Here is a 15,967-nt window from a genome sequence, read left to right on the forward strand (position 1 = left end):
CCAGCGTCTGTCCAAAAACCCCCACTGAAGAGCACACATGTACTGTCTTTAGATCGGAAGAAAGGGATGATAATTGAAGCAGAAAAACACACACTGTACCTCTACCATCATAGAGCAACCGGGTATACCTTCTTCAAACAAAAATTATGATAAAGTCTGGTCTAGAGTACAACTAAATATTTATTTTTATGACCTCTTGCTTTTTTTAACCCTCTGTTTTAAAATGTCATTGATTAAATTCTAATTATGGGAAACAGACAACATACATAATCATTTATTTGAAGTAATGAAAATGTTATTATAAGGTCTTTTCGGTTGGATCTGCGTTCATTTGATATTCAGATGGTGCTTTGGTCTGAGAATTAGATGAAACAGATATGCATTAATTTCTTCTCTGGTGATTTCTCACTCACTTTAGCATATTAATTCTGAATCACCCCAAGGCTAAATACAGCCAGCCCTGCACAAAACCAAAAACATTCCACGGCTCCCTGTGTAAAAGTTAATTATATTTGTAAGCCAGACTTCAAAACTAGTTAGAGACTGCTTTAAAGAATGTAAATGAGTGAAATTAACAAATGGATGAGTTAGTTAATAAAAAGAAAAAAGAAGAAGAACAAAAAGAGGACAAAAATTACACACAGCAATAATAAAAAAAAATAAAACAGTTGACGGAAGGATGATGCAGTGAATTTTGTGGCTTTTTGCAATAATATTTGCATGTACTATAAGTGTATTTAGGGCTTGCTTTATATTTGTATGCATGTATCTCTTATCTCTGTGATAAACCTGTTCAAACTCCCATTGGATAAGCTACAAATTTTACAGTGGTCTAGCCAAAATGCACCCCTGCTTATATACAGCAGTGAACCCATTGTATGGTAATGTGAATATTCAGGGCGTGAAAGGAAGCACGCAATTAAAAAGTGACTGATAAAGTGACCCAGCTGACGGGACAGTTTAAATATGTTGTTACCTTTGGAAAAGCCAGGAGGAAAAAAAGACAAATTATGTGTTTTTCTGTTTTCAGAATAAAAAATATCATATACCTTCCTCTCTTCTTCTCTCTCTTTCTTAAGGACGTGATGGTGGTAGGCGAGCCGACCCTGATGGGCGGCGAGTTTGGGGACGAGGATGAGCGTTTGATCACCCGTCTGGAGAACACACAGTACGATGCCACCAACGGCCTGGATGACGAAGACGACTTTAATAGTTCCCCAGCTCTGGGCAACAACGCCCCTTGGAGCAGCAAAGCCCCCGCCGCCCAGGATAGCAAGCCCGAGAGCACGGCGCCACAACCCTCGCAGTAAAACAAAAGAAGAGGGAAAAAAAAGCCCAACAGATCCTTGACTTCATGTGGACTGGACTTTTTAACCTCCCCCCTTCCCCTGAGGGCAGTACTTCTATGCCTCATAACATTGTACTGAATCAGAACCCCCCCGTCTGCAAAGTCACCACCGGCATGTCCAGCCAAAATACTGTACGTCCGTCCCGGATATTTTCTTCTTTTCTGAATCACTGTAACATCTAGGAGAACACTGAGAACTGGCAGCATTGCACAGCAATATCCACAGACAAGAAATGCATACAGGTCGTATGCAACTATAATGTAAAAATAACAAGGTGTGGGATTTCTTTTTTTTTCTTTTTCTTTTTTTTCCAAAAATGCAGTGGAAAATTGTGGATCAAATTCTCCTCTTTGGACCCTCAGCTACAGACCTCTCATCTAGTGGAATACCACAGATGTGATTGGTTGACCTTCAGGTCACAAGTCATCCTGCTGATGGTAGACAGTGGGGAGAAAAGAAGAAGAGTAAAAACAACGAACAAAATGTCTTCAAAAAAATAAGCAAGCTCAAGAAGGCAAAGTGTTTTTTAACAGCCACCAGAGCCATTGGAAGCATCTAACCACATTGGAGACAAATGAAATATTGTTTGAGGCAATTGCATTTTTATTGGAAATTCAGTCGGCTGTTGGTTTGTTTCTGCTGTTGCTGTTTATTTCCATTTCCAATTAAGGGGAAATAAAAGTTCTCTACCACTATGGACTCCTTTGAAACAAGGGAAACTCGTGTCCTACGATTGTTTTTCCACATTACCGCGGTCGTCACAGATTGTGATTTCATGCAAACCAGTTTGATTGTGTTTGTAGTCTATTGGTATTTCGCTTCTCTCAGAATCCTTTTGCAATCACATTGTAATTTTGCAGATCAGTATGTGAACTTTGCCGACACGCGTTGATGCGTTATTGTTGATTTCTTTTCTTTTTTTCTTCCTGGAAAATTGGACTTCGTTCCCTTTAACGACCTACTCCCAAACTGATACTAAAGCCTTTTCCTGCATGATTTTATAGGAATTTTATTTTTTTGTTTGATCTATGTGCTTTATAAAACTCATCTGTTGGATTTTCCTTTTGGGTTCATCAGTTTGGGAACACTGTTACAAGGTTTGTAGCTCTGTAAATAGAGGTGGAATCTATTTTGTCCACTGTAAATCAGCCACTGAAAGCAGTTTGGACATGGCAGCTGTTTTGTTTTGTACAGGAGGTTCAGATTTCTGTTGGGTGGTTTGGATGGATGCCTGTTTGCCTCTGTCAGAACCAAACTCTTAATGTCCTCTCTAGCTAGTGGAGAACCAAAGCCACAATGTTAATAACAGCCACACAGTCACATGATGATATTTGTTGTGTACTCTGTGACATATTGTACGAACCGCCCCCCCACAAAAACAGCAACAGTAACATTTTAAAGACAAGATCAAATCCCATCCACCCGACAGAAACACTTTGAGATCCCTGTGTTTGTGTTCACACTTGTTCTTTAATCATTAATTGAATTGATACTACAGTATATCCCTGATCTCTTTTGTTGGATTTTTGTTTAAAAATGGGCAAGAAGACAATGATGGATGTCTTTATACAATTGGATCTTATGGGTATTTATTTGTGCATTTGTAAGGAAGCTAACACGTTTCTAAATATGTTTGCGCCTAGTATTATTAGACACCATTTGTACATTATATAGCAGAGGTGTTCAGTGTCATATCTGATGTCTGGTATGTATGCTTTACCATTATGTGTGCCAATAAACCGTGCTTACAAAGTAGTTGAATTTGGTTTGATTATGCTTGATGTGAGCATGGAGCCGGACTTTTCCAGTCTGATTTTTTTAGGGGTTGAATTTTTACTTCATCAGTCTAAATCATTAAAAAGCTGTATTTATATGTTATTGGAGGAACTCAGCAGATCAAGTTGATAAATTATCATTGCAGGTTCTTTTCTTCTTTTCTTCTTTTTTCTTTTTTCTTTTATTTTGAAGGGCTTTTCACAAAACAGTTTTTTTGGGGGGACAAAGACAGCAAGATGAGGGTAGAGTTAAATTCTCAGCTACACATTTAAATGAAAGGAAATCATATTTTGGCGGCATAATCATTATTTTATGCTCTGTTTTTGTTATTATTGTTCATTACCAGCCAAAGCAAGGCACACTTCTTCATATTCCCTGTATCCATAATAGGATATAATAGCAGAAAATGACTGTCATCTACCAAAAACACCTTCTTCATGGATTTTCTAATGACCTTTAATGAGCATACTGGGAGATGTCTGCTGCAGAAGTTCAGAATTCAGTGCAGCATAATTTTAAATATTAAGCCATGATCATAGATGTCAAATCATTAGAGGGGTCAACTTAAATGCATATGCCTCATACATTCATACATACCCTTGTTAATATTAAGACCCTTAACTACATGTTCATACACTACTTCCTCTTAAAATGCATTCTGGGAAATGTAAGTACATGAATAATAACTGAGGACAAGGTATCTCTAGGTATAGTATAGAGTTGTTCTTTAATTATAACTGCCGTTAAGGTAAATTGACTGCACAAAGACCACAAGGACATGGACATTCTTTACTTACTCGATGAGCAGTTAAATGTCAGGTATATATTCAAGAGGCGCATGAACGTAGGCGTTATGTATAGCAGCATTTTAAACACTGGAGATTTAGTCTATTTATTCTGGGATATCCTCTTAGGTTTTATTAAAATATTAAAATGTAGATGACCGCACCTGAGTAACGTCAACAAAATATACCTGAATATACTCAGAACGACCTCTAACATGAACTATAACCTCTATATATGCCGTTCGTACCAAACTTGTATATATAAATCAGTGGGAAGACGCCTCAGTACTGTTGTTGGGTAGACTTTAAATTCAAGAAGATTTCATGGAACTTTGGGGACACCAAGTGGAGGATATTGGGTACTGCAAAATACTCAATTAACTTTTCTTTGTTATCGATCTCTATACGACATTACTGTAGAAAGTACATAGTATAATATAATATAACACAATATATTTCCTCTTTCGTAACCAATGATTATATTCACTGGAAAGTCTTTAACAATATTTCATTTTGTTAATTTCCTAACAGCATATGCGTTTATTTAAGAAAAAGTTGTGATGCCGGGAAAAATATATTTTTAAAAATACCACTATGTGTACATACATTTACGTTCTTTATATAAAGAGTTAATTTATTATTATTATTATTATTATTATTATTATTATTATTATTATGCTCGTTTTTTCTTCTTATCTTGTTGTTGAAATCAAATAAAAAGCCCCATTAGTGTGACTAGTTGGTCCACAGAAACATACTGGGAAACCATTTTCCAGCCAGGTAATCATTTATTTAAGGCGTTTCCAAAAACTTTATTTTTAAAATCTTGTATTATTATTTTAAAGAACAAATAAGGAAACAAATGGCAGATTTGTGTACATTTTAGATTAAATTAAACGGAGAATCACTGGAAAAGTAAAATGTATAAATATTAATGCCAATAAAAAACATTTCAAAAATATGTTTTTTAAAAAATGTTGAAACTACCTTTATCATCGTGACGTCGCACGTTGTCAGCCGCACCGCGATGACGTTGCGCAGGGCGACAAGGCGGGCAAAGTAAAGATGGCGGACCAGTTGGGGACCGAGCTGTCAGAGGAGAAAGAAGCCGAAATTGAGCTGAAGAAAAGGCAAAAAAGAACATGGGAGGGCTTGCACAAGTCGGGTAAAATCGGCATAACCCCGGAACTGCCAGAAACCCTGGGATTTTACGACATAAGCGCTGTCAGGAGGGAGCAACGGGAGCTGTCAGCAGGTAACTGTCGGGTCGCACTGCTAATAATAACCGTTAGACGTCTTAAATGTTTCCAACTTATTTTGGGGGGGCTGTGGGCATTAACTCTGATAATGTTGCGGCATCGTGAATACGACGTTTTAAACAAAAGAGTAGTGTTTAATGTGAGTGAAGCTTCGTCTGTAACGACTGTAGTTTGTTAAAGCTGTGTCGAAGCTTGTTTACAGTCAGTGCTAGCGTTTGCTTCACATCAACTGAAAGAGGAGAAAACAACATCTCTCGTATTATCTTGGCAGTGCAACTATCTATTTAGTGAGTTTGCATGGCTCCATAACCTTCTTCTGTATCTGCTCTAAGTTTCTCTATACGTTATTTCACACCACCTATTGCATGACCTGTCACAGATCAGGTTCTGTAACCTGTAACCTACTACCTTTGGCTTACAACAATTATTGAAACAAGATTATGTCTGACAATGGCTCCCTGTAAGGCTGTGGCCGGTTTAGTTCAGATCACATGTCTCCTTTGCTGTTTAATTAATGTTGAAATTAAAGTTAACCAGAGTTGATGACAACAGATGTTATATATAGATATCTTTGCCCCAATTGGGAAGCTTTAAACTTTAGTACGTAGAGGGGATTTTAAGAGCTGTAGTAGGAAACACCTGACCCCATACATAATAGGACAATATTCAGTTGCTTTGGCAGCAGCAGTATTTTCAAAGCAGGAACTCCAGCAGCACTTGAGGGAAGATGAACAACTTTAATAATAGACCAATGCGTTTCGGCTTGTGGCCTTCATCAGGGTCATGACCCTGATGAAGGCCACAAGCCGAAACGCGTTGCGTCTCTTTTAACTACAAGTGTGTGTCTAATTAGGCAAACACAGTTGAACACATACACCGTGGCTTAGATAAAGTGGACACTGATACATTTTCAATGTGACTGTTAACATTATTTATTAACAAAAACTGTAGCTGAAAAGAAACCCAAATGTATAAATCATTACTGTTTGCAATTTATGAAGCGTGACATGCCAGACATGTTCTCACAGATAGTGGCAATTAGAGTATAAATCTGACTGAAACTATTTTTAACAATTCTTTTGTCCAATATTTTGTTCTATACAAAAAACCCTCCAGATTTTTATTGTGATAGCCTGACAGAAATCATGGTGGACATTTTTCACCATTTTTCAATTGTTCTTATAACAATTGGAAACCTAAATTGTAATTGAACTGCTATTTCATCTAATTGCTCAGTTACAAAAGATTGTAAGTAAACTATAGAATATTTTCTTTGGTAATGATGGAAGAATTACTGTAGTTGGAGCACAAGACTCATTATGTCATAGGCAGATGGTTGTTATTCTTTAAAGAGAGAGAGGCCACAGACACTGTATATCAGCTGTCTAAGCCTTGAGTCAAACACTGAAACAACACTTAAAAAGGCCATTAAACCTTCACTTTTTAGTTTTCATCATACAGAGATGCTTCCTCCTCTTTCACTTTACAGAGTCACTGTTGGAGTTCTCATTGTGTTGACAGCTGTATTTGTTGTGGACAATGGTTTTGTCATAACACTGTTGCTCTCACGTTGTTCCAGATCCATCGTTGACGCGCTTCATTTGCACCGAGCTCACCAGAGGTTACTTCCTGGAGCACAATGAGGCAAAGTACACTGAACGAAGGGAGAGAGTTTACACATGCATGCGTATTCCCAAGGAACTCGAGAAGGTAGTGTATATTAACAGCCCTGAACTTATCTGCCCTGATTTCTCTGCAGCTTTCTCCATCTGTCTGTTGTCATTTCCATCAGTACACAGAAAGCATACGATTATTTTACAGTCAGCCCGTAAGCTTGCTTTATTTGGAGACACTTCTTCTTCTGGCTCCTGACTTTGCTACAATTCTGAATCCTCAGTCAGTTTTGCATTGCTCCTGAACTTGCTCTTAGGTTGCCACATTATCGATATGTACATCTCACCTGAGTCCTTCACAGTGAGCTCATTTAGCTTTGATGGTTTTTACATTGTTTTATTTTATTTCTTTTTGAGACCTTATAACTTTGTATGTACAAGAGTTAGCCACATAACCCTTACAAGGCTAAAAAAGACATTGAAGCCATGTTAACCCTTTTATGAAGTTACAAGGAATAAAATGAATGAATTAATCATATAAAAGTTATTGTGGAAAAGCCAAGGTGATAAGGCACATGATCAATAGTGGGTCCTACCTAGAACTCTCCACCATTTGGGTTTGCATGAGAGGTAAAACGCCTTCATGAAACTTAAAGGAAATCCACTCACTTTTTTTCCCAAGGTCTTCTTCCCTGTTCCATTCTGAGACACGGTCCTTAGACTACCCTCACTGAAATCTACACAGATATCAAGAGAAATCATTATAACATACTTTCAATGTTGGGAAATATATTAATAATTAATATAGATATTAGGTAGACACCGAAATATCAGAAAATTATGTTGTTTGTTTACAATATGCCTTACTGACCCTAGTAATTTTTTGGTTTTTGTTGTTCCTCTCAGTAGTCACCAGATGGCAGTGTTGAACTTAAAGACTGATTTCTTCTGACACACAGGCTGGACATTATATTGACTTTCTAGGAATCATACATTTTTAACGGCATCTCTAATAAATGTGTATTTCTTCAATATATATGTCATCTAACCTGGTCACAACTAAAGTTAAAATTAATGTGATGCCTATACAGTTACACACAGTCTATTGAGTTCCTCCTCATCTGTAAAGGTCTTTATTATTTGTTTTTATTTCAGAGTTGATGCTTTGTCAGCTGCTGTGTGTCCTTATAATCCCAGACTAACATATCTGTTACTGGCTTGGTTTTCCTGTTGAAGGGAGAGGAATGTGTGTAGCCACAAACTGCCGGTGAAACAGGCTTACTACCTTCAGGGTACCTCAGGAGGCCCCAGGTCAGACAGGATCCACCAATGACAAACAGACCCTCCCACCAGATTCTACCAGTAGTTGTTGCCTTGCTGTTTTCCCTGTTAGAAGTAGGAATAAGATGTCAGATGCATTTCAATGCATTTCTTGTAAAACATTCCTTTGAATATGATGAGGTAATGGCTGTTCATATATTGGAAACTGTAAAGGTATGTGCCTGTTGCATAATAAAAAGGTTAAGTGTACTTTTTTTGTCACATATGGTGTTTCTCCTATGTACAATTTCTTCCACTTGTTAAAAGAAAAAAAAATAGATAAAATCGTACCTTTTTTATGTTCATCATGTTATTGTAATTGATTGATGTCCTTTGTGTACATACTCTCATTCATCTTTTTTTCCTTATGATGATTGATCACTATGTACCCTACAGACTCATAGTTTGATTTGTGGTGGTGTTGTGTGTGACTTTTCCAGCTGATGATCTTCGGCTTCTTCCTGTGTGTGGATGCCTTTCTGTACGTCTTCACCCTACTGCCCCTCAGGGTGCTGCTGGCCCTTCTCCGGCTCTTCACTCTGCCTTGCTGTGGCTTCAGGTAAAATACATTGCTTATATCTGCTTACTAAAGGAATAAGATGAGATGTGACAAGAAGTACTTTATTTTTGGGAAACTACTGTCTTACAGCAACCAGATCATTTAAAATGAGCTATAAGCTATACAGTACAAAAAAAGCTTAATAAGATAAAATGACACAAAAGATGGAGCACAATATAAGATATAACCACCCCACATTAATTATTTCCATTTCTGGGTATATTTGTAAACTTCAAACTATAAGTTTTGTTTTGGCTTCTTAGCGTTAACACTAGGCATATCTGGTAGGGGTGCAACAATATTCGTATCGATATTGAACCGTTCGATACAGTGCTTTCGGTTCGGTACGCATATGTATCGAACAATACAAAATTTGTAATTTATTTTATCAACTTTCCTTCTGACGATGCTGTCTGTGTTGAGCGGTCAGTGGATCTGCGCTCGACAGTGCAGCCTAGGCGGAGTAGATTCACTGAGCGCTCAACACAGACAGCATCGTCAGAAGGAAGCGCAGGGCAAGCTAGCGAGACAGAAGTTAAGCTCTCCTTGCAACATGGCAAATTGAACCTCCCCCATCCTCATTCAGATCTGGCGTTTGGAACTATTTTGGTTTTCATGTGACGTATGACCCTGAAGGTAAGCGCGTCATGGACTAAAGTAAAACAGTATGTTGGATGTGCCACGCAATGCTCAATTACATGGGTGGGAACTAGTGTGTTAGCGCAGTTAGCTCAGTAACGTGTTGGCCGTCTAGCCCCATGCACGGGGTGATCAGGGGTAGCTCGTTAACGGAGATTTGCTGTGTTGTGGCGTTAAGGTCATTTCAACGAAATTAACCTGAAAGCACTAGCGGGAACACAACGAATATGACTGCACATTTACGCTGACATCATCCTAGTGCAAAGACAAGTGGAAGCAGACAAAAACAACAAGCACGCATGCTACAAACTTTACCCGAGTCATTTAGACAGCCGTTAGCACATGATTCTCCTTATGGGGATTTGATATGTTTAATATGCTGCTGAGAATATAGCCCAGAAGAAGCGTATAGTATAGCTTTTATTTTGGAAAGAGACATTTCTCTGTAATAAACTCTCTTTTCCAAATATGAGTGATTCCTCAATCAGATACAGGGCTCGCAATATCGCTAGCCTGACGTCCTGGGGCTAGCGATTTTTCCAGTCGGGCTACCAAAATCTATCTCTTCCCTGCCCGTCAGGCTATTGTAGGAAGGAAAAATATATGTCAATGCTTTTGCATTCTTTCGGAAATGTAGCTGGGTAATTATGTCATTGGCATCGGTGAGCCACTGTCAATATGTGACATATTGAAATCGCGTTTGAATTTTTGCTTTCACTTTGCAATCACGCGAACTGTGTATAGAGAGCGACAGCACTGATTGGTGAGTGATGATAATTTGTGCACCAATTCCTCTGACATCTTCTTATCAATCGTTAGCTTACTATGCAAACATGACAAGTGAAATCTCCCGCAGCTTACACATGTGAGAGGTTGATCGTGCAGAGAATCGCTGAGCTTATGTGAGTGCGTGTGTAAAAGCATTTCAGTTCTGCTGAGGCAAATAAGACAGGTCAGGGTGAAGAAGTGACAGCCAAAGAAAAGCTTACCACAAAACGGAAAAGTTATGACAAATCAGACTATGAGGCAAAAAGAAAGTGCAGCTTTATGGTTTCATGGACAAAAGAATTTCTGTGGTTGCAATATGACGAGCTAAATAACCAGGGGTGCACATAAGTGGTCCGCAGATGTGCATTCACTGTCAAAATAAAAAACATGCACAAGGGTTAGGGTTAAATTTAAAAACTGTACTTTTGAGTTAAAATATATATTTATAATTGTAATAAATGACAAATTAAAAAGGCATGAACATTTTTTTGTATCGAAAAAATATCGAACCGTGACACCAAAGTATCGAACCGAACCGTGAATTTTGTGTATCGTTGCACCCCTAATATCTGGCTGTCTTTGTTGTATTTTGTAGCTTTTCAGAGTGTGGTGAAATAAGTATATATGATATGACTCGGATATAGTAATCTGTCCAAATTTTGCTTTTGCTTAAAAAAATAAAAATAAAACCGGGATTACTTTTATTAACTACAAAGTTTGGCAAACTAATTCAGATGATTAATTTACCCCCTTCCCTAGGTTGTTTAGAGAGTGAGCCACAGTTTTAGGCTCTTTCTTTTGTCATTTGGTAATATTGCTGACTCACTGTTAATAAGATAAGTAGCATTCTGGAAATAACATTGTAAATATTTTCTATGTATACACTGTAGGAAAGAAAATAAGCACTTGTGTTTTTGAGGGTTAGATATAGAGCTGGGCGATATGAGATTTTTTCATATCACGATATGTTTTTTTCATTTCAGGCGATAACGATATCTATCACGATATAAGCCAAATAACTATATTTGTAAGATTTAAATGTGCCGTTGCTCACAAGTAAAATGTGAAATAATCAGCAGCTTGTTTTTATTTAAATATTTATTTCCCATAATAAGTTCAACAGGGTAGATGTACTTATGGAACATGAGACTTTTTCAGATAAATAAAGGCAAATATTGCAAACTACACAAAAGGCAGCCGCTAAAGCGTTTAAGTTTCAAAATAGAACAAATGAAACAGACTAAATTGTCAATTCCACTTAGAAACAAAATATTAATTCTAAAAATAAATCTTAGTTTGTTTTACAGAAGAACAGACAAAACTGACTAACTTTTGTCAATATCAAATAAACTGAGCACTAAAAGGAAATTCTCAATCTCTCCTTGTTGTATAGCTGAGCTTTTCAAACAGTTTTAACAGTTACTTTAGTCTGACAAAAGCCGAATGACGAATTAGCGCTTCCAGTCAGAGACTGAGGCTACGTCCACACGTACACGGGTATTTTTGAAAACGGAGATTTTCCGTTTTCGTTTTAAAAAATAATCCCGTCCACACATAAAGGCAGAAATGAAGGAAAACGCTGCTATGAACATGCCAAAGCAGCAGGTGGCGCTAGATTCCTAACCGTGCCGAAATGTTGGCCAATCAGAAGTCTAGAAGCCTCGGTGGGAAAAAGTAAACAAAGCTGGGGCATAGAAGCAGAACCGAGTTGTATGTGTGGAGGGACAGTAACTGTGTGTATATGTAAGCATTTAAACACTGCAGAGAGTAGAATTAACAGTAACAGTATTGTAGAAATTCATTTCACCGAAACAATAACGTGGCGCACAGTGTGACGCATGCACCAGTTCATTGTATTTCCAGACTTGCTTTCGGCACAATTTACAGTGCACGCTACTCTATTTTTTGTCAGACTTGAAATAGCCGAAATACCTTCACACTACGGAACTTCTATGGCTCTTCCGTTTGACAATCTCTCCGGCATTGGAACCATCATCTTTTTTCTCTTCGGTCACGCTCGGTTGATTTTTCTAGTTGGCACACTCATTTCCTCCATTACCCGCTGGCTACTTCCCAAACACACGTGCGGCTTGGCACTTGTGCTGTACGTAACAAGCCACGCGACGTGACTCTGCGGCTGTGATTGGTTCGGCTCTGCGCTACTTAATTTGGATTGGCTGACCTTTTTTTTTTTTTTTTTTGAGGACAAGAGCGGCGAGGTCTATCGCGATAGCTTAATTTCTCTATCGAGTAAAAGTTATATCGCGATACATATCGTTATCGTTCTATCGCCCAGCTCTAGTTAGATACATATACAAACATATATTGATCTGATAATGGAAGTTTTGGTCAGATGGTTTTGTTCTGTTAAATGTAAGTTCATACTTTGTCCTGGTGTTTGCTTCTAATGATTCTCGATCTTGAACAGATCCTTTTTTGATGAGTTGTCTTTGAGCTTTACCTTGATATTATTATGAATCTAATCACGTAGTCTTTTATAATACTGACCTGAACTTCAAGTACAGGTTTTGACAGTGTGTTTGTGTTTCCTTTCTTTTAGCATGAACATATTACAGACTGTATATTAAAGATGGAGTTGGTGCCCGAGTGTGAAAAGTGAAGCAGAAGGCCTTAAACCTGCTTTCTTTCCCGACCTTTCTAAATGAAAGAAGTTGAGTTTTAGAAAAGTGTATGAGAAAACATCCCTTGAGCTAATTTTTTTTGTGATCTCAGATAAGGAAAGGTCGCTGCTGTTTTCAAATACCTCTAAGTACAACATGATGTTAAATGTGTTTAAAAAAAAAAATAGAAGAAGAAGAAGGATAAAGCACAGTGTGCTTTAAGATGGGCTACCTTGTGATGAGTTTATACCCTATAAGTGGGAAATGCCATATGATTTCTCTGTCAGATCAAAATGCCCGGAATGTCACTAATCTCTATCAGTCCTCCATATACAGTCTGTAGGTCATATGTACTCAGTTACTTTATTAACAGAAACACCTAACACCTGATTTTACCAGTCTACCCACCAATTTTCAGTATTTTTAGAAACTTTCAGAAATTTGTGTCTAAAAATAGGTCTTCCAGACATCTTGTGGTGTCTGTTCTGCAATTTAACTCCCAACATTTTTTCTTTTTTATTTACAGATTTAGTAGTTAGCAATTAGTTTATTTGATAATGGTTTCACCACAACAAAATAGAAATTATTGGTTTGTGCCAGTGCTCTGTGTAGCTTTAAGCCAGCTGTCACATTGTTGTGATGTAGTACTTGATAGTATATTGTCTCCCCTTGCCTTCCTCCCCATGCAGGGCACGCACATGCCCCTACTGCAGAAGAAGCAGGTACGCTCCCACAAGGGCATTAAGGATTCATAAACATTATCACTGTCCCCGACATCCATTCATGGGTTTTTCATGTCTGTCATGTTTGTTAATATATAGCTTGCCACCGCAAATCATGTCCCAGTCTCCAAGGCAAAGCTTCCATGTTGGTCTCTTATGTTTTTCTTTCTCTCCCCCCCCCCCCCCCCAAACACTGATCCAAAGAATAAGTGTGCATGGTAGTCTTATCCAGCCCCGTCTCATAACAAAATGTGAAATAGTCACAAAAAAACCTATCTGTTTGTGTTCATGGATATGACTTGTCACATTTTTCTTCTTTTTATTTCGTGACAGTTGGCACAACTTGGGCAAAACGAATGTGTTTTAGTAAGAATGATATTTTGTGTCTGTTGCACTGTTGTCCAAACTCTTCCATCATAGATATGACACCACAGGGCTTTAAAAGAAGTGTTCTTTTCTAAATATGAGCAGTTTTGGGCGTTTTTTTTTGTTTGTTTTGTAATGCTGAAACATAACCAAGGCATTTTACCAAAGATACATGAAGTAAAAAGCATAACCAAAAATATGTCCTGTGTGTGGGTGTTAAAATTATTCACTCCACCACCAAATCCACCACCATTCAAAGGTGAACTTTTTACATTTGAACTTTTTAACCTTTTAAAAACGGTCAATATAAAGTTTGTGTACATATGAGACCATTGAAAAAGTCATGTTTAGGGACACAAAACGAAAGAATATTAAAATTCATGTCCAGAAACATGAATGAGTAGATTACAGGTTGTGACTTTTTCACAAACTGTTGTGAGACTGTGTTCTTGTCACAGTATTGCGTGACCGTGACTACACTAGCTCAAACTGGAAGGCTGCCTGTTTGGAGCAGTTTGGGGCTTATTTTCTTTGCTTTCAGTTGTTATTTTTGGTAGGAAAAAACTCCGCTTTTTTAGCAAGGTTCTATCATAGCGCTCTTCATGTCTGGTCTGTGCTTTTGAATGACTGTTTTAGGCTGATGTCTTGTATTGGCACAAAGTGATGGCTATTTTAAATGCAGCGCATAGCTAACTATAAAACATAATAATCATGTGTGTTGTGGAGATAATGCTTTTAGAATAAAGACTATGACAACTACTTTGCGCAGTGTGCTTTACCAGCTGTCTGAAGCAGCTTTGTATCTAGAAAGTATGTTTAGAATAAGAGGAGTATGTGTGGTAAGGGGGTTTGTTTTCTGCTAGCACTTTAATCATATTTTAGAGAGCAGGGTACAACTGTTTTGGATTGGAATAAAGTCTTCAACAATTTATTAAATGCAAAAGTAATGTGCCAAATAAGACAGGATAAATAGTCTTTTAAATTGACTTTTTAAGTGTGAGATCGTGTTGCTTTTATTTTATATAGTTATAAATGAATGCCTGAGGTATTTTGTAGACAAAACAACATTTGGAGTCATTTCCTTTAATAACTCACTTTGTCTTTTGCAGACAAAGCCAATTATCCAGTTAAGTGGAAAAATGATAAAATTATCATAAACTTTATGTGTGTTTACTCTTCTTACACTCACCTTACACACTTACTATATCTCTAAGCAACTGCGTCTATAACTGAGCTTTATCTTTTTGGCAGCACATTTTTATCCTGGTGCACAACAGTAAAACTATTCATAATGAAGAATTCAGGATCTCTGATGCTTTTGTTTCTACTCAAACATCTTTTAATGAATGACTTTAGTGTGACCACTGGATGGCGGTATTGCATCAGAGAAGGGGGGGAAGAACTCATCAGTGCCATAAGTTTATCTCTGGTTTTGCACAGTTGTTTCCGCAACAAACAACTGTGTTTGAATATCTATTTTTTTTGTGTAAACATCCAAGTTCTTCACTGTTGGGACAACCATTGTAGTTTTTGCTTAACAGAAAAAACACAGCTCTTTATCTTATTTTCTTAGCTTTGTGCTCAGCTGTGCAGTGATTTTAAAAAAGAGAGGGAGTCATGACAAAACTGGTTCACATCACATCTTCACAAGCTCAGCTCCTTTTTTTTTTTTTTTTTTTTTTTTTTTTTTTTTTAAACACTCATTTTGTAGTCAGCTCCCAGAATAATTCATATTTTACAACTTTCAATTAGGGGTGGGCGATATAAACGATATAAACGATATACGATATACGATATAAATTTGGCCAACGATAGAGCGATATAGTCAAAATCTCTATCGCGATAGCGCATGTTGATGATGTCATTAAGCTGCGCCTGTTTTAGTCGAAAGCATCGCACCGGCTACAACCATTATCATCTGCAAATTATGCCGGGTGACAGTCATAGCAAAGACATGAAGCACTTTCGAAATAAGGGAAAAGCCAAAAACTGCGCTTCCTCCACTTCCGTAACATTGATTCATTAATGTTGAATTCTCTCGCAGTTGCTCTATTCCCATGTTGCTGCAGTATATTAATAACTAACCTCGTATTGTGGATGAATAATCTCAGTTGTTCTCCTGACTGAAGTTTGGCCCGTGTTTGGAGTCTTCTCCCACCCCCATTCTCTGCGGCCTGCTGGAGCGGGAGG

At 37.7% G+C, this 15,967-nt stretch overlaps 2 protein-coding genes across 7 annotated transcripts in view; both read left to right on the forward strand.

Annotated features, from left to right (window-relative positions):
• The window catches only part of ldb2a (LIM domain binding 2a), a 115,884-nt gene extending 112,780 nt beyond the window's left edge, over window positions 1-3,104 (forward strand). For all 4 annotated transcript variants that reach the window (XM_085469321.1, XM_085469322.1, XM_085469319.1 and 1 more), the window contains exon 9: window positions 1,080-3,104. In XM_085469321.1, coding sequence (XP_085325447.1) covers window positions 1,080-1,310 — 231 coding nt within the window. In that variant the 3' untranslated portion in view covers window positions 1,311-3,104. The remainder of the gene's footprint in view (window positions 1-1,079) is intronic.
• Window positions 3,105-4,915: 1,811 nt separating this feature from the next.
• tapt1a (transmembrane anterior posterior transformation 1a) overlaps window positions 4,916-15,967 on the forward strand; it is a 30,974-nt gene continuing 19,922 nt past the window's right edge. Inside the window, exons 1-4 of one of the 3 annotated variants that reach the window (XM_085469316.1) lie at window positions 4,916-5,165; window positions 6,749-6,879; window positions 8,543-8,661; window positions 13,379-13,411. In XM_085469316.1, coding sequence (XP_085325442.1) covers window positions 4,976-5,165; window positions 6,749-6,879; window positions 8,543-8,661; window positions 13,379-13,411 — 473 coding nt within the window. In that variant the 5' untranslated portion in view covers window positions 4,916-4,975. Of the gene's footprint in view, window positions 5,166-6,748; window positions 6,880-8,018; window positions 8,094-8,542; window positions 8,662-13,378; window positions 13,412-15,967 lie in introns of those variants that run through there. The other 2 variants (XM_085469318.1, XM_085469317.1) reach the window with 2 other exon arrangements.

Source organism: Copadichromis virginalis, linkage group LG2, assembly GCF_057382275.1.
Source record: "Copadichromis virginalis isolate Kocher_CV1m ecotype Utaka linkage group LG2, C_Virginalis_male_GT1.1, whole genome shotgun sequence".
NCBI lineage: Eukaryota > Metazoa > Chordata > Actinopteri > Cichliformes > Cichlidae > Copadichromis > Copadichromis virginalis.